The sequence below is a fragment of the Zonotrichia leucophrys genome, chromosome 1A, assembly GCF_028769735.1.
Source record: "Zonotrichia leucophrys gambelii isolate GWCS_2022_RI chromosome 1A, RI_Zleu_2.0, whole genome shotgun sequence".
NCBI classification, from domain to species: domain Eukaryota; kingdom Metazoa; phylum Chordata; class Aves; order Passeriformes; family Passerellidae; genus Zonotrichia; species Zonotrichia leucophrys.
Genome location: NC_088170.1, coordinates 34,969,637 through 34,988,224, shown reverse-complemented (window position 1 = coordinate 34,988,224; position 18,588 = coordinate 34,969,637). Strand labels below are relative to the sequence as shown.

Here is an 18,588-nt window from a genome sequence, read left to right as displayed (position 1 = left end):
CCTCCAGATGCATCCCTCTTCCCAGGGTCTGCAACCCCAGTCTATCAAATTTGGGGCACTTGTGACCCTTTTCTCTCATGCAGTTATTAACTCCTTCCTTCCTCTTTGCAAATGCAGCTTTCTTTCCCTGCAGTAATTCCCACATATCTCTCTCCCACTGCCTGGGAGGAACTGGGCATCTGTCAAGCAGGGATGGATGAGAAAGGTGATGGCAATAACTGTTTCTTCACCCTCCAAATTGACTTTTCCTAATGCCGTCTTTTTTAGTGCCTTATTGGTGGCAGAAATCTGTACAAGTGTAAAAAGAGCTCAGCCTGATCTACAATAGTCTGTAAATTAGTCTGTATCATGTTCATAGCTGTGTTGTCTAGTTGCATGACAGTACCAGTTTGTTACAGTAGTATGTCCAGTGGACTCTGGCTGATCCTTAGACTGATCCTTTTTTAATGATCAGGAGATCTGACTAGATACTTTGCACTTCCTCTCATTCACATTGACATTAAATTCGAGTGATTCGCACTCTATCTTAGCCTATTTATATAAAATACATCTAAGGGAAATGTACAACTCTCATTCTGCTTGTCTATTTTGTTTTTACTGTTCAATAGTTGTTTGGCATGGAGTTTTTTCACTCTGTTCCTGTAATGGCTAAATACTCATATGCTCCCCCTTCAGTGACTCTATTGTAATTCATCTTCCTTTAGTTGTGTTGAAGATTTCTCACTTATGTGTGTGTGTGTTTTACCTTTACAGGGTGCGCTGACATTTTTATATGACTTTTGTATTCATTCACTTCCATTGGCTTGTAAGGTTACAGCTGTGTGTCACCTGCTTTCCTGTGCTGAGCACTGCTGCAGTTCTTTGCTTTTTACTCCAGGGGGCAAGAAATGCTTTATTCTCTGGTACAGCAATTCTGAGATTTAAAATGCAAGTGTAGGGCAGCCACCATGGAAGATGGTGTCATAAATAGAGGGGAAAGACCTCTAGTCTGCTTCCTTTGTCTATGCAAATACCTGGCAATAATAGTCTTTCACGACCTACACTCTGCAGAATTAACCCGATGCTTTTAATAATCAGTGTGAGAATATTGGTTGCTATGGCAACCCATTCTGTGGTACTACTAGAGTGTCAAAATAACCTAATGAAATACCATGCTAAGAATGCTTTAGAAATTGACTTCTAAAAAAAAAGTAAATAAATCCACCTAACTTTACAAGATATGGATAGATAATGAAGTCTGCAATAAGGGAACAACCATTTTCTAACTGAGGGGAATCAGCATAATGGAGTGGGGTATATTGTGTTTCTCATCTTTGATGCATCAGTTGAGATAAAATTTCTAAATATTTTACCTGCTTAAATAAGTGGTATACCAACAACTTTTGTGTTAGGAAGTTAGCTCAAGAGTTGAATGATCCTCAGATGTTACACAATTTGAGTTAGTGCCTGTCTGTGCAGTGCCTTTGCTTCTACAGTTTCCATCAGCTTGTGTTCATCTTTTGAGCTGCTGCTGTTTCTCTACTTCTTTTCTTTCCTACTTTTCTTTCGCTTCTCTATTCCCTTACTTGCAGCAGACTCCATGCATTTCTTTATTCTATAGGCTAAAATCTGCACTTAGGTGTTGGGGTTTTTAAGATGATTTTTAGATGATTTTTACATGGACCCCATAGCAGTGCTTTAGAGTTAATGTTACCATCTGATTGATAGCTGTGGTCAGCCATTGTCTCAAAAAGTGCTATTTTGATCCTGCCACTTCTGAAAGAAGTGGTCCTAAACACAGCATTTAGTATCTGAGTATCAGGCAGGCTGCTCAAGCAAATTTGAAGGAGGCTAGAACAGCTATTTCATATACCAATTTAGAATTAGTGTGTGAAAATTACTTTTTGTTTTTACTTGTAACAATTTGTGTTGACGTGAGATTTTAAAAATCATTCATTACTGGGTTAACTTTCCTCCTCCTTCTCCTAAAATTATTAAAAATTACCACTGCAATTCAGTTGGAGTAGATTGTCCTGTGTAGCAAAATAACATAAATATATGGGAACTGACCACTGTTCCTATTTCTGTCTGTCATAAAAATGTAGGATTCTGGTTTAAGCAAAAATCGGCATTTTCCCGTTATCACTCAGATCAATATGTAAGCCACAGTGTTCATAAGTCACTGATTATTCCTGATACTTTTCATCCCTTCCATACTATAAAGCAAAATAATACAGGTCATCTTTAAATACATCTTTTGCCTACAAAATAAGATAACACATTTATTACTGGTAAATATAATGCAAAACCTGAAACCTCATCCTTTGAGTGATTTAGTGGTTTTTGTTTGCAAAAATCTTGGACCCATCCAGGCAAATGTTAGTTCTTATTCTTTGAGGAATATCCTAAACTTAATGATATTACAGCAAATTTTAAAGCAAAATAAAGTAGAAATTGCCAATTTCTTGATAATAAAGACAATGAATATTTTGTAGGTATATTAATATATTCACTCAATTTTAAAGTATAATCGCAGGTAGCTTAATGTGCACCTTCCTTAGAAAGTATTTTTATACAATAGTTTAACAGCTGAGTAGGTATTTTGGATTAAAATAGCAGTTTATCTTTTGGTATTTCTGAATGGGACATTCTTAAGTTCATAAGATAAAAAGTTTCTTTACAATATATATCACTGTGTTTAATTTGCAAGTATTGTTTCTTTATGCACAGAGGCCTTCTTCAATGCGTGTATTACCAAGGGAGGAAGAAGATGATGATGCAGCAGAAAATACTTGTGGACCTTCTGGTTTATGGGAGGCACTCACACCCTGTAATGGATGCAGGAACCTTGGATTTCCCATGCTTGCACAGGTATGTGATTTCCTTTTCATCATAAAACTTAGTAACTATGGAAGAGATGCTTAATCTCTGCCTTAACACTTAAAGTTATTTATAGTCTTGCCTGATTCCCTTCAAAATTGCTGCTTTCACTCTTCATTTTAATGTCAAAAGCTGCTTCCAAAATTAAATATTGAGGTTCAGTCATCCTGCTATAATAATTATTCATAAGAGTTTAATATGGAGACTGGTGTTTACTACCCCTATTTTAGACAGATAGTTGCTGTGTTGGATAGCTTTCTTTTCCATCTGGAAAGAAATTTTGAAGTCGCATCGTTTCCTTTGGGATAAGTACTCTATTTTTGACCAGCTTCTAATTAATATAATGACATCTCAGCTACTTTCTTTATAGAATTAATTGAGGACATCATGCATAACTCAACTGATGTAAGAATATAGCCTAAGACTTCTTTTTGAAGATTATGTAAGTTAAAGAAAAAATTCCCAAACGTTTTCAAATGTTCGTCATAATACAGAAGAGAATAAATAGAAGTGGGTAATATATTTGAGTCTAAGTCCCAGCAACTCTCAGAGCAGATCAGTCTACAGTATCTACCAAAGCATTCCAGCAGCTGTTTCCTGAACAAGTGATATTGTATTGCTCCAGAACAGGATGATGCTTATTGCTGCTTCTGGGTCTCCCTTGTTCTCTCCCCCCACCATAAATTAGCTCTCTCGTTTGTGTAACATTTTTCCTGCACTCTTTTTTTTGTAGCATTGAATGAAGACCTGCCAAATTTCTGTTTAGAAATGTCTGGTGTTTTTCCAGTTGCATCCTTACTTGGCACTACATTTAAATAGCTTTGTCAGATTCTTGTGTACCACATTGGAATTCCATATCCTGTCTCCCCACACTTCATACACTGTTGCTTTCATACCGTGACTGTACGTTTTATTCCCTTTAAGTCTCGTGGGACTTGCACCTGTTTGAAGTCAATGCTGAAGCCTTCCCTGCAGTCAATGGAAACAGGATATGGCAGCTCATGTGCTTGAATAACAATGAGCACTGCCCTGTCTCTTGATAAGGAGCCTTTATATTCCTTTCCCCTTTCAGAGGCCGTTTCCTACTTCATACTATCCATCATTTTAGACATTTGGCAAAGTGGGGCCTTGTCGGAATCATCCTGATTCACAATCGGAGTACTAGTTACTAATTCCTCATTTTTAAAGATTTGTTTCAAAATGTACCTCTTAAATGGAACTTTTCTTATTTAAGTATCACCTGTGGTTTAATTATTGTTAAACTTGCCTATGATGAACATACTTGCCATTTTTGTTTCCTGAAAATGCTTTTTAGGAAATAATTTTTCTAATTTTAGAAGTTACTTTTGTTTTCCTTGTTTCTTCTTTAGGTAAGGTATGCATAAAGGGTGCTATAAAATTGAAGGATGCATTTGAAATGTGTTATCAAGTGTGGTTGGTTGGTTGGTTGGTATGTCTTTCCTATTTATAAAGAGAGAGTCATTCCAATTATAATGTAGGTTTTAAGATAGGGATTCCTGAATGAGTGTTATTCATTGTACTTAAATTTTAATCTCAGACTTATGATATCTCATCCTTCTTGCTCTGAGAATAAAAAGATTTTTAATTACAAATACAAAAAAGAGTATATTTCTTATGCTTTCATTTATGATATGACAGATTGCCTTTCTAGATTGCTTCTATCCATAAAAATTCATGACAGTAGTTTTGGTCTTTTGTTGATTTCTTTTTATGGGAGAAAGGAAAAAAAGGTACTGAAAAACCTCCAGACTAAAAGCCAGTGACTTTGGTTTGTATAAATTGTTGCCATCAATGCATGCAGTCTTTCAAGCTGTTAGCTAATCTGTTGGATCTTTCACATTTACTTCAGAAAGCAGCAGAGAACATCTTGTTCTAAGGGATTGAAAACACAAAGTATATATGTAAGTTTCTGGATTAAGAACAGTATCTGGAGTTGGTCTAACAAATTATATATTGTCTGCAATAGCATTTTTTAGGTAAAAGTACAAAAATATGTTTCTGATACTCACGTCAGTGCACTAACATATCAGTGTGCAGACTTCATCATGAAGAAACAGTGAGATAAGGGTATTTGACATGGTGTCTTAAAATTTGTACTCTCCTAAAGATCCAAAAATAGGGAAATGTCTCTATCAATGACTCTTGGACTCAAACAAGTTCATTTTTACTCTCCTTTAGTTAAAAATCGATTTTACAATCATATAAATATAGTGTGTTTGCACATCAAAGGTGAACAAACATAAAGATTGATTCTTGCTTTATATACACAGTCAGAGGCACAACGATAACATGAAATTGAGTTTTAGGGGAGATTATGAAAATGTCCATCTGTGACCTAACAGTTTTCAGTATGCCAAAGGAGAGGGCAGTAATCTCCTTGACAAACTTGGTTTCGTTTTTGCAGTCAGGGAGAAAAGCTTGTCTGGAGGTACTTCTGGCATGCAGTGTGTTATTGCTGTCTCTATTGTGCTGGGAAGTGTCATTTTAGAAAGGCTATTATAGAATGTTCTGCGCAAAATGTTACTTAAGACCTAGCATAGCAGTGATACAGGTGTTCACAGAATAATCAACTCTTTTACAGTCTCAAAATTGGTGAAGTGCTGGAAGAGCTTTATGGAAAAATCTTTGTGCCTTGTAAAAATTTCAGGGGTTTAGAATATGCAGCTGGATTTTTGGAGACTGGAATTGAGACATGTCTTCTTATTTGAGCAGAGAGTCTATTCCATTTGTAGGTTATGATTTAAGGTTAATTTGGGTTGTTGCTTTGTTCTGGAGTTAATCTTTGGTTTAGGGTAAAAGCTCAGTACCCACATACATATTCACATTTTCTTGAGAATAGAGCAGCATACTCTGAATGTATGTATAGAATTCCATTTTCTTTTTCATGTATAGGACACCTTGAATATTTCTCTGCTAAGGGCCTGATGTACAGAGATACATAGAGAGCAGTCTGCAACGTCAAAGAGATGAGTGCTGCAGAGTTCTATATGATCCCTTCAGTATTATTAGTTTAAAGCAAGCAGTTCACACACCTTAATCTTGACAGTCATGCCAGCATATTTTTCTAATTATGATATAAAATAATTGTGAGATAAGGCAGTTTTAGCTCTGTCCCGTTTAAGATGCTGCTGGGTCAGCTTGACTGGTCTCTGACTTGAATTGTGTTGTATGTACAACTTAAAAATCCTGACAGTGATTCCGTGTGTTTGACATGATGACAGCAAGGAACACCTCATTTGTTACACTTCTGTTACAAAATGAAAATGTCTGTAAGGAAAGCAGTGCAGTTGCTATGGAAAAATTGAACTTTGATTCAAATCTGTAAGTATAAATCTTCGTGTTGCCAGTCTCTGGGAAGCATGGCTCTTCACAAAAATATCTGGCAAATTTACTTAAGTATTTAAATGCTGTGTTTCTAGCTTAGTGTCCAATTTTCATCTTTTAAGAGGGAATGAAATTCGGGGAGACCATGGCATGTCCCTTTAAGACTGATCAACATTCTGCTTATATAACTCTAGAATTCCTAGAGGTAGGAACTCCAGCAACTTTATCAAGGATTCTCCTGTGCAAGAGAGACATTGCCCCCAAACAGCCTTTTTAATTAGAGGGAGGGTAGAAAAAGTGGACTCCTAACTATATTTTTAGGAGATGAGAATTGTATGTATTAGTTTCTTCATCAGTACAGGCTATGGTGGGAATATTTAAAGTTTGGAATTTGTTGCATCTGTTAATAGGGTTATTTATTTCATGTCTAGCTTCCAGAAGGTTATTTTATCCGTATGTACTTCTTTTAGTAAATTTTAAATAGTAATTTTTAATGGAAAGAGATTTTGTATACTGTTTGTATTGTAGAAATTAGTTAAGGTTGTTCTGTAGAAAGCCTGACATTGAAAATCATTATGTTGCAATTATTTTTACATTTTCAAAGTCCGTTCAGGATACATGAGAGATGAATGGAGTATTTAAGTAATGTGCTAACTCAGTTTTCACATAGGGATCAAATCTGCTCCTAAAAAACCCTCCATACTGACACTCTCTGGAGGGAGGCAGCATGGCTCTTTATCTCTTTCTGAAGAATTTTGATATTGGGAATTTTATTTGGCATTATTTCTTTTCATTTTAACATATTCTTTTTGTTTGAACTCCTTCTATCTTCAGTTGTCTCAAAAATTTTCGTAGATTTTAAGGTCAATGTGATGAATATTCAAGTAATTTTTAAACTGCCCTGGTGCAGGGGAGGTAGTATAAAAGAGGAAGTATTTCTTCTCTGTTCTTTAATATAATCAAACAAAATCAAGGAACATGTTTTTAATCAAGCAGTAGTGGCTAAAATGTTTCATCTTGGTTTTTCAATCCATTAATAACTTTACCTTTTGGTACATTCAGTGGAAGCAAATTTCAAACTAGACTGGTAAAGAAGCAGATTTGGCTCATTTTACTTAGTGCTGAAGTTCTCCAAAATTAGAAAGTCTTGTGGCTTTATCTAATTTCTGTGTTACAGGGGAGGAAACCTGTCTCCTTATTTAGTGATGATATAGACAAAGTAGGGAAAGCTTTGACCTAAAATATGCCTGAGTATGGATAGCCAGAGTAAGATTGTTATATTATCTGTAATACTTTCCTATAGTTTCTAACCTTCAGTGAAAAATATTTTTTTCTTCCTAATTTAGTAGATTAGATTATGAATTTACATAAATGGGAATAATATGGAAAGCTCTACTATTTATAAAAATATTTCTGTCAATATTTCTGTCAAACTCTTGATTTGCTATGTTGTCTCTTTTGCAGTAAGTTTAAGTCTTATTAGTAATTTCAGGAACACACCACCCACACAGTGGAGGAGCTACTGAAAAGTGCAATATGTATGCTGCCTAGAAAGAACCAGCAGGTGATGATTATACCCTACTGGACAGTGATAGGAAATAAGTATATTGAAAAAATTGTGGTTTATTTTGGTGCTATGCTGCATTTTCTGATTGTGTTTTAAGGAATAAAGCTGAACGTTTTATTCTTGCATGTGGTATGTATTGCATATGTAGTTTCTGAATTTCCAGTGTAAATTTGGAGTCACCCATGTAAATTTGCAAGTGCCTTGTTGCAAATGCATTTTTACTGTGCTAGTTGTGTAATCTACACACCACTACACAGGTGTGTAGTATAACCAGAGAAGTTATAGTCTGTTTATCCTTGGGTATTTTCAGAATTGACTGGTCAAGCTCCTAAGCTCTGCTTCAACTGCAAGTTTGGATAAGATGACTTGCAGAGATCTCTTTCATATTGTTGCTAACACCTATGTTCTATAATCCTCTGTAAGGTTATGGGACCTCAGATGAGTTTATTTCTTTAAAAGCTTAGGACTGCCTCTGCAGTTTGTAAATGACTGGTTTTGAAAATTTGGCTATCCCTGTCAGAGCACTGTGTAAATCTGGTCACTGCTGGGATGTGTTATCTCTTGGTATGATCATGAAACAGCAAAATTAAACAGGATGAGAGAGAAAGGAGAGAAGTGTCAAAATGTACTGGAACTATTGATGTATGTCAGAAATAATCTGAAATATTGATGACTGTAGTGTTTTACAAGATTAAATTTAATTCCTATTAATTGTATTCAAATTCATGTAGAAATTTCTGTTGAATTGAGCACTGTCACATACCAACTGAAACATGTCGCAATGGTAGTCTGGGAAGATCTTGCATGGTATGATAATATTGCCTTTTATTGTTTTGTGGTTTAAAATTTAGTGGTAATCAGAAGACACACTTTCATGGAATGTCTTTGCTTTCAGTGCTGCTTCTCAAATTATGGGAAAATGGAAAAAAATCAATTTGAATTGCCCAGTGAATAGCTAGCAGTAGCACATGGCAATTAGTTTTGTACATGAAATTCCAACTTAAGGTTAAAAACCTAATGTTTGGACTTCAACTGCTTCATAACAACAATATTAAAGCAGTATATTAAAACCTGAAAATTTATGTTGATCTTCCTGGTTATTCTGACCAAATTGGGCTACTAATTGTTCAGTATTAATGTTTCCTGGGAGGAAAAGCCATCATAGATACGTTGTATTTGTTACTTCTACTGTAGTAACAGGAGGAAGAGTTTATGCACAAAAGTGGTGGTGTTGAGGTGTCTGGAGTTAAGATATCAGTTGAGTGGAGATATCCAGACATGGTGATTGTGACATGGATTTGTTACACTGATTAGCCATGCAGTCAAGCTTTGTGTCAGGTTGTATTTCTGTGAAGGGCTCTTGAAAGACACTTGACATTTTGGGACTGTTTTTGAGCATAAAAACCTATTTTCTATGGATTTTTTTGTTTGTTTTTAATTATGTTGAAAATATATCTGAGAACTAAGCTGATACTGGGACCATGAGGGATATTTTTTCTTACTTCAGTTTTCATAGTATGGAAAATCATGTCTTTGTAGAGTGAGTCCATGAGAAGTCTGTAAAATTTATAGACCTGATTTCTTTCTGAAGAAAAGACCTGACTGGCAGCTGGACTTTTCAAAAGGACAACTTTGTACTATCTAACTGTGAATCCTCTCTTGCTGTGTAAAAGGAAATGCATGGCTTGGGTTTAAAGTCATGTCTGTTGGTTGTATTTTACTGAGAACCTTTAATGATGGTATCCATTATACTGAGTCTAAAAATGGGATAGATCCTGAATCAATTAATTTCTTAAGTATAAGCATTAATGTGCTCAACCCCACTTGGATTTCCATACAAATGGAACTTTATAAAGAGATACCTTATATTTTAACCAAAATTCAAAACTAGTCTAAGACTTACAGTTTCTTAAAATCCCAAACTGATTATTATGATTTTTTTCACTACTAGCAACCTGTAGTTGAGAAGAACTCATGAACCGGATGAAAAATAAATGAAACTGAATTTGGGGGAGACTTTATTTAAGACATCAAAGGGAAATACATAAGACTACATTGTCTCATGTTTTCATGAAAAGGTATTTTGGATTTACTTTGGATAGAAAATGTGATCTGCCAATTATAGTGAAATACTTCTTTTTACTTTAAGGTCTTTTAAAAAGGCAATTCAGCTAGAAAATGGGAATCTCATGTTTCATGTTTTTTTACCTCGGATGTTCATCATATATATTGCTGTAGAATGCAGATTCTAAATGCTCTATTCACTTTCCAGAAGCAGTAAGAAGTTTTGTTTCATAAAATCTACTATAATAAAAAGAAGTCACAGTAATGCTCCTAATAGTATGGAGAACAGCTGTGCTCCTTTGGTGAAAGGTGGAGATAGCTTTTTTTAAAAAACTTCATATAAATATGTCTCTGTATAACACGAACAGTCTACCAGGCATTTTGCAGTTTTTTGAGATAAAAGGTGTAAGTGTGAAGACATCGAGGTAAATTAATAAATTGACAGTATCATACCAACTGTATTATTTTTGGAGATGCTATAATTTTATAACATCCTAGTTTTTGTTTCACAATATTTTATACTGTGAAGAAAAAGAGAGAAAATAAAATCTTTAGGCAATGCTAAGTCCTATTTATAGCTACCTAATTTTGAATTTAGCAAAATTGGGTGTATAACTCTCAGACAGTGTTTTAGCCCAAACAGTCTAACTAGCAAACCAAAAGGTTTGTCCCTAACTAGCTTTTCTGAGTAGCAGATACTACATACAGACAGCAGTTCTATATACACATAAAGCCTTTTTACTGAATTGTTGTAATGTGTTTGTATATAGGCAGGTGATTAAATCCTCCCTTATTCACACTGGTTTTATAGAGCGAGTAGCTTTGCATTGTGAAAAATAAATATTGACAGCAGAATGTTCCTTCAGAAACCCATCCGGATATTCTTGCTCCTTGTATCATTAAGAAAGTGTCAACATCTCTGAAGGTATTTGACTGGTTGCTCTTTTCTGTTGAACAGGAAGCCACTGTGAGCCAGCCATTGTGAGATATGAATTTAGGGATGTTTTTGACCACATGCCTAGCTTTTGAGTTGAATTTGTGTGCAAATTAAACACCGGGGCACTTAGAGTACACAGCTGACAAAGCAGAAGGCTTTCCTTCAGTTCTTTCTACCCACTTCTGAAGTGGACAGACTGAGTGTATCTTTTTTATAATCTCTTTTGAATGCAATCATGTTCTGTTGCAAGGTTCATGAGCAATTTTTGAGGTGCCTCTCAAGGATAGCAATCTTAACATCTTTCTCCCATAGACAGTTATTTCTCATCAGGACTGTAAGATCAAAGAAGAACTCCTCACACTCCACAGTTTGGATTTTTAGTGGCTAGAATGTCATTTTTTGATCCAGGAATAAAGACCTACTGCCAAGAGTTTCCTTTTGTCTGGCTTTAGGTGGTTTCATGTGACATCCAGGCATTCCATTAGCAAATTTCTTTTACTTAACAACACCGTTTTCTCAATAATGAAAATTTGAAAGGATCTTGAGTTTGCAAATTACTTGAGTGTTTAACTTCTAGCATTTACATTGCTGTTTTGGAGATGAGTTATTATTTGATGACATATAAGAAAATAATTGAATCAGAACCTGGAGCAATAGAATCGTTAGGGGAAAAGTTCTTTTCTGAGAACTTTTTACAATCTTGGTTTCGGGAAACTCTGACATAGTAATTTGTATATGAAGGAATTAACAAAATTGACAGAGAATACCTGTAATAAAAGTATTCATTACAGATAGTATGGCTGCAAACCTGAAGCAAGACCCCTTAATTCTTGTTAAATAGACAGAGTGGTCACTGTTCGAAACTGGAATCTTGCAGTGAAACTTTGGAGAAATTTTTAAGTTCAAATGTTACTGAAAATGTGGTTTAGGTTCCCTTATAATCTTCATTAATTTAATTTAATGTAGTCTTGACATTCTGTTTCCATTTCACAATATCTAGGCCTGAGAATTTGCAATGAATTAACACATCATCATAGCAACAATTAAAGCAATAGAGCTTTGACATAAAAAGGTGGGATTTCTTGTTTAAAGAGCCATATGGAAGTAGCATGTTTATTAGTGGATTGATTTCCTTCAGTGATGAATAAAGTAATTATGTTCATGTATTATCCTTATATTTTCATCTTACCTATGTAAATTCAACATGGCCACATCAGCCCTCAGAAAATTGCCAAGAATATAGGCAGTATGAGGAGATAGCACTGAGCAATGTATCCATAGAACAGCAACCTTTTTGTATCCATAGAACTAAAAATCCTTGTTATGAATGTTAGTGGGCTTTGGCACACTTTTGGCCAGGAAACAGCTGAGTTCATAGGTTCCCATTCAGAACTACTGTTCTGAACTATGGTATGAAATAGAAAATCACTGGGTTATTTAGGAATATAGGAGGTATAGGCAATATCCTCTTAACTTGTGTTTACTGCTAATGTGCATATTTCCCCTGTTGCCATGGAAAAACTTGTTTTACTGTTTTTAAGCATCTCTTCTAGCTTACAGTAGCTTACTTCCCTCCAACTGTCTCTTACTGTTAGGCTGACTTTTCACATTGCTGAAATATCTGCAAAGTTTATTTGGTACTATTTAATTAGGAAGTATTAACTTTTACAAACTTTGCATGCCGCTGGGATCTTTAAAGAACAATCTCAAACTTTTTTCTGTTAATTTTGTATTTCACTTTTCTCTTCAGTTATGTAACAAATAAAAGTATGATCCACAACAAAGTTCTTTCGCTTTCACAATACAACTCTCCATAATTTGATTATTTTGAAAAACATTTTCTTGTTCTTTCTATTTTTCTGTGGGAGCATGTGTAGGAGAGATTTCTTGTAAGACAGTCTTAGTTTATGCTATTGCATAAGTATGTTTATACCAAACATACTTAAATTTTGCTTTCTTCAGTCTCAAAAACTTTTGAACATGGAAAATTGTCTTTCCTGAAGTAGCGAATATTTATTTGTCTCTTCTATCAAATTTATTATATGTGATATCAATTAATTGGTTTCTATTTTACAAATTTTTCAGAGTATTTACTTCAGAAAAAGATGTAGGGGCAGATATAGAATATTTTTTAAAATATATGGGTTATTTGTAATAGATAATGGATTAACACATGTTGGTGTTAAATCTCTCTTTTCAAAGAAGATTTCTCCCATAATGTCTCCCATAATTTTAGTGAAGTTATCTGCTCTCCAATCAAGTCAGTTTACAGCTGTAAGGTTGCTATTCACAGAGCAGTTGTGTTTTGCTTCAGGATTTACTTAAGTGCATTCAGTTCTTCTCTCCCCTTCACAGCAACACATACATTTTTCATTTAATGGCACAGTAGTTGACAGAAATTAAGCTATAAAATGTGAGAAATGTGAGTCTGCTTAACATAGAGTAGAGCATTAATTGTTTATCTGCATTTGCTGTCAAATATTGACTTTTGTATAAGGTTTCCCAGTATCTAACATTTTCCATGGTTACTGCCCTTATAATGTAAGGAGTTAGTTTTCATATTTGCTGCTTCTGTTAGAGCTGTGTGTGTATGTTTAAAACCTAGGCATTAGAGCATAAGCATCTTGCAGAGAAGTATTGTTTCCATGGAGCTTAGGTTTAAGCTCATTTTATCTTTTTTTTTTAATATAATAGCCTTTATTTTAAAGAGGTATTTTCCCACAGCTTCAAATTCAAATACGACATAATTTTTTAAAGTATGTTTCATGAAAACAATAGAAAAAAAGGAGGATATTTAAACTGGAAATTGCTTTCTTGTTTATAATTGTATTTTTTCAGCTAAACTAATAATTGTTTATTAAAACTATTATATTACGCTACATCACCAAACACAACCACTAACATTTGCATAAAGCACATTATGTACAGTTTTAGTGTATTCTTTGTCACAGTGAGTTATTTATTAGAAGAAGCATCTGCTCTTTTCTGTGGCCTGAGTGTTGAATGCATGGGAAAGCATGTAACATGACTACAACAATCTAGCTTCATTTGAAATGCTGAATATCTGCCAGCTAGAATTATGAAAACACTGCATAAAATATAGTGACATGTTTCTGCTGCTGAGGTTAGCACTGCATTCATTATGCTCACAATTTACCCATGTCTTCACACATTTATAGTTTAGGCTATATTAGTGAGCTTTGTGTTGTAAGGCATTGTAGGAACCTTTAGCTTTCAGGGATTTATGTCTGTACAGCTTTTGTATGAACTTTTAAATTTGAAAAGTGGATTTTTGAAATTATGCATTGGAAAAAGAGGAAAAAACCCCTGTATTTGGGGTGTTATATAAATAAGGCTCAGTTTTTCATACATAAAGTTTGAAAAAGCAAATCTAAATTTTGAATGTTTTTTGAAAAACTAAACATTATATTTACATTTCTAACTAAAGAGGAAAACAACTCTAACACACTTTTTAAAATTGATGTTTTTCTCCGCTCTGTGGAAGTCTTTCTGAAACTTAAAAAGGCTGTTTCAGGTTTTTGAAGGGAATTAAGTATTTCAGTTAACTCTGTACATGTATTATTCCTACAACTGCAAACCTGCAATTTCAGATGTTTGCTGAAAGAGTAAAAGATCCTACTCTTTTAAAATCCTTGCTAGAATTACTTTGTGCAGACCAGATTAGATCCTCCGGTGTCATTACCTTTAAATGAGATTATTGGTGATTTTCCAGATTCTGTAATATATCATGAACCTTATTATATGTTCTATGACAAATTACACATTCAAGTGTTTCTAGCTGTCAAAACAATGAACATTTATGATAGTTTGACTCATGAGAAATTATTCTAATTGTGTGATACTATGAAACTTGCTTTGGTTAAATTATTAGTAATAGATAAATGTGTTTTTGCTAGCCATAAATTATAGTACTATTCCTGATATCTTTGACTGGAAAAGCAGTCAAAATAAATATTTCACCATCTACTTTGAGTTTTGGATTGTTGTGACATAGGAAATACTTTCAGTTGTTTTTGCTTAGTACATTATTGTGGCAAACTTGTGCAATGCTATTCAGGTTCCCACATTTCCCTTTCCACCTTGCTGCATGTCTGAAAAATGTTCTAATTATCTTGAGTCACTGGTCAGGACTTCTTTCTTGCTTGAATTCTTGATTCCTCTCAGCAACCTTCAGTTACTTATCATTAATATTTCAGTGTGAAGTGTCCCAATCCAACAAGGTTATATATCAGTCTGTTTACAAATGTTAAGAAGTCTGCAAGTACACTCAGATTAGATGGAAGGAAAATATTTTTTTCCAGTGAGGATGGTAAATCATTGGAATAGTTTGCCCAAGGAGGAGGTAGATGCTCATCCCTGGAAACATTCAAGGTCAGGGGCTCTGAGCAGCCTGGTCTACTTTAAGATACCCCTCCCCATAGCAAGGGATTTGGCTAGATGGCCTTTAAAGCTGCCTTCCAACCCAAACCATTCCATAATTACATGACATACATGGGATAAATGCAGTATTCATTGCTCACTCTCAGGATAATCAGGAGCTTTGGGTTGATGGAGCATATAAGGTCAGTAACTCTCCAAAGTTTCATCAATAGAGTGTCATAGTTCTCTTCTAAGGAGCAGCTGGGCAGAATTGATCATACTAAGATAGAGGGACAGCCGCCTGGGTTCTAGATGCTGGTCCTCTGGCCTTCAGCAAGCCAGAGGAGACAGCACAATACCCTGGTGGATCTCAAGGGGTATGTCAGAATTTATTAGCTGTTCTTCACTATCTATATAAATGAAAAAGATGTTCCTAAAGGTGAGAGATGCATTGCATTCTTCCTTTCCGTTATTCCCAGATTATTTCTACTTTAAGAGAAGTGTCACGCGTGACCCTGGTGTGTTGTCCCATGTTCCAGGGAAGTAATAAAGCTTCAAGTGACTTGATTTTTATGGAAAAGGTTATTGACAGAATAACAAAAATTCTGTGTAGTACAAATTCTATCTTCTTGTCAGAGTGTCACTTCAGATTAGGTGCCTCCTGAGCCTCTATCATTCTATTCATAGGTCATACAAACACAAACTTGCATATACCTCAGCCCTTAGTCATACATCATTCAGTTTGACTCTTAAAATAAAGGCAAGACTACACAGAAGGCAGAAGCAAGGGAAGCTAGACACCTGGAAAAAAAGGTCCAACTCAACATCATGTAGTTCTTGAAGATTTAGTCATATTATGGCACATTGTTGCACAATTGTGTATAACCCTTTGCAATGGCCAAAAATAGATATTTTAGGAACAATTTCATTCCCACTGATTAACAATCTCTTACTCCTGTGCAGGTTTCAGATAGTGTGTCATAGATATTCTATTTTCAAACTTATGCTCAGAGGAGACGCAGCTGACTGCAGGCCTCTGAATAAGGGCCACAGTGTGTCCCTGGCATGTGCTCTGCAACTTCAGTGTCACATTACTGTTTCTTTCTACAACACAAAAAAATCTAATTTACATGGATCAGTATGGGTGGCTGTTCTCTAGTGATTTCCCACTAGAGTGACTCACTCACTCTCAGTGTTGGCGTTTTTTTAAATTCTATTGTGTATGTATTTTTATCCTTTCCACAAAAAAAAAAAAAAAACCAAAAAAAACAACAAAAACAAAAAACTCATTTTATTTTAATTTGCTAGAAGCCCAGGACATTATTTTTGTGAAGTTATCATTTCAAATAAGGATAAATTCTGTCTTGATGTTGGTGGTCAGTTATATGTCTCATGTTCAGCAATTTGGAGTGGTTAATAGAAGTTTGAGTTTGAGAAGTTTGATCTCTATTTTTAAAGCAAAAATTAGACTCTGATTTTGATTTCAGGACTAAAGACAAAGGAAAAGTATTTTTAGGATTTTTTATTATGAAGTTGATAATAACTTGGGCATGTAGAATTACTGTAGTTACCCGTTGCAGCTGGTTTTGTTTGAGAGCTTTTAAGAAAAGAACAGAATCACAGAATCGCTGGACATACTATTGTTGTATTTTATTTATTAGAGAGATAACTAGGAAGACTTTAATTGCTGGTAGTTTACATTCTGACAATTTTCTGAGTAATCCCATCATTTTTATTTATTCTTCTCTGACATTTATATTCATGCAATGTTAATTACAGAATGTTGAATAACATTCAGAAAATCAAACTGAATGTTAAGAGCAATTAGGAAAGGAGTAGAGTACAATAAAATCATTATGTCAGTATGACTGCTTGGTGAGCCCTCATCTTGAATGAGGAAATCTGAGAAAATGTCATCCCTGTCACATCATTGAAAACTGAGAGGATGAAGGGTGACAGAGATGGTCAAAATCCTGGAACAGCTGGGGAAGTAGGCTAGTATTTCTCATTCCCTAAAGGAGAGGACGTGGCAAGTACATATGTCTGTGATATCACAAGGAGAGGATAAGTAAAGAACAACCCTTTATTGCCATCCAAAGTATAAAGCAGCAATGTCAGACTTGGTGAGATAGCTAAAAACAAAATGGGGGCATGCAAACTATGAAAGGGGATGTGTGCTCTAAAGCAACTTGAGAAGGCAATTCTAGCAAGTTGGATTGGATTGGTGCACACATGAAACAAAGTCAGCACTTTTTGACTATGAAGGGTTAGACTCAAAAGGTGTTGGAGAAGGAAAGCAGTTACTTCATGCTTGACCTAATCTCAGGTTGGTTTCACTGTTCTCGAAGTCAGCACTGCTGTCTGCCTTTACAGACAGAATGTTGGGTGACACAAAGTATGATCCAAAGTCTGTTCTAATGTTTGGTGTATCAACTTTTATTTTTTTGTTTAAATGCAGCTGAATTCAGGCACTGAACAGAATTTCCCTTTGGTGTTTTGTGACAATTTTAAGGCTACAGTATTTCTTCATGGGCTTCTCTAGGCAGATTTAATATGATTAGAGTTTTGGCATTCTGACTTAAATGCGTATTTCTGGAAGAGTACAAGGATTAAATTCAAGTCTCTTGTTTTAGTCATTGCTTTGGTAAATAAATTTTTGCCTCTGCCTTTTTACCGTAGACTTAAATGGACAAGCTAAAAATTCTCTTTTTTTCAAGGTTGGAAGGATTTCTTCTCTTGTCCTGCAGTTGCACTTCAGCTGCTTCAATGCCTCTGTGTAATTTTCTATTAACTTCATTTAAGGAATGAAGTGGCTTAAGTTAATGAAGTTACATTTGGAGCTGCAGGAAACCTACTTGCAAAATATTGTAGTCTTTGTAATGTCTACTACCTGAAACTAGTTACTAATAGTCTATATATGTGAGATTACTAATACTGACAGCTCATAATCTGACTAGCTAGAAACTGGAAAGGTAGAAACAGGTAGAGATGCAATCTCATTCCTCGTTTAAATATGTTTTTTGAACACTGACCACCAGTTTTTTATTGTTTTCTGGTACATGCTAAATTTTTTTAAATTACAAATGCATCTTAGTATTCAATTTACTTCTTATTTTTTTAATATTATTCTCTTTATTCTATTTATTTTATTTGTATTATTTTTCCCCTGATCGCTGTTTTCAGTGTTCATTTTCAAATTCTTTGTGAATTTAACCTGAGATTTAAATCTGTCTCTACCGAAGTCATCAATTATTTTGAAGTGAAGCTGCTCTTGGTGTCATCCTAACCCTATCCTTCAAGAGGCCTGGAATTATTGTCAAACTATGAACTTACATAAAGATAAAATTACCACAATGGCCAGGAAAAAAACCCAAAAAACTAAGAGTCATGTAATTATAGGCCAACAGTATAAATAATTTATCCAAAAAGGCACTGT

The 18,588-nt window shown here is 34.8% G+C and overlaps 1 protein-coding gene across 5 annotated transcripts in view; it reads left to right on the top strand.

The window, feature by feature from the left end:
- Positions 1 to 18,588, top strand: part of ANKS1B (ankyrin repeat and sterile alpha motif domain containing 1B) — a 415,189-nt gene that overhangs the window by 95,737 nt on the left and 300,864 nt on the right. For all 5 annotated transcript variants that reach the window (XM_064702134.1, XM_064702132.1, XM_064702136.1 and 2 more), the window contains exon 9: positions 2,710 to 2,850. In XM_064702134.1, the coding sequence (XP_064558204.1) occupies positions 2,710 to 2,850 (141 nt within the window). The remainder of the gene's footprint in view (positions 1 to 2,709; positions 2,851 to 18,588) is intronic.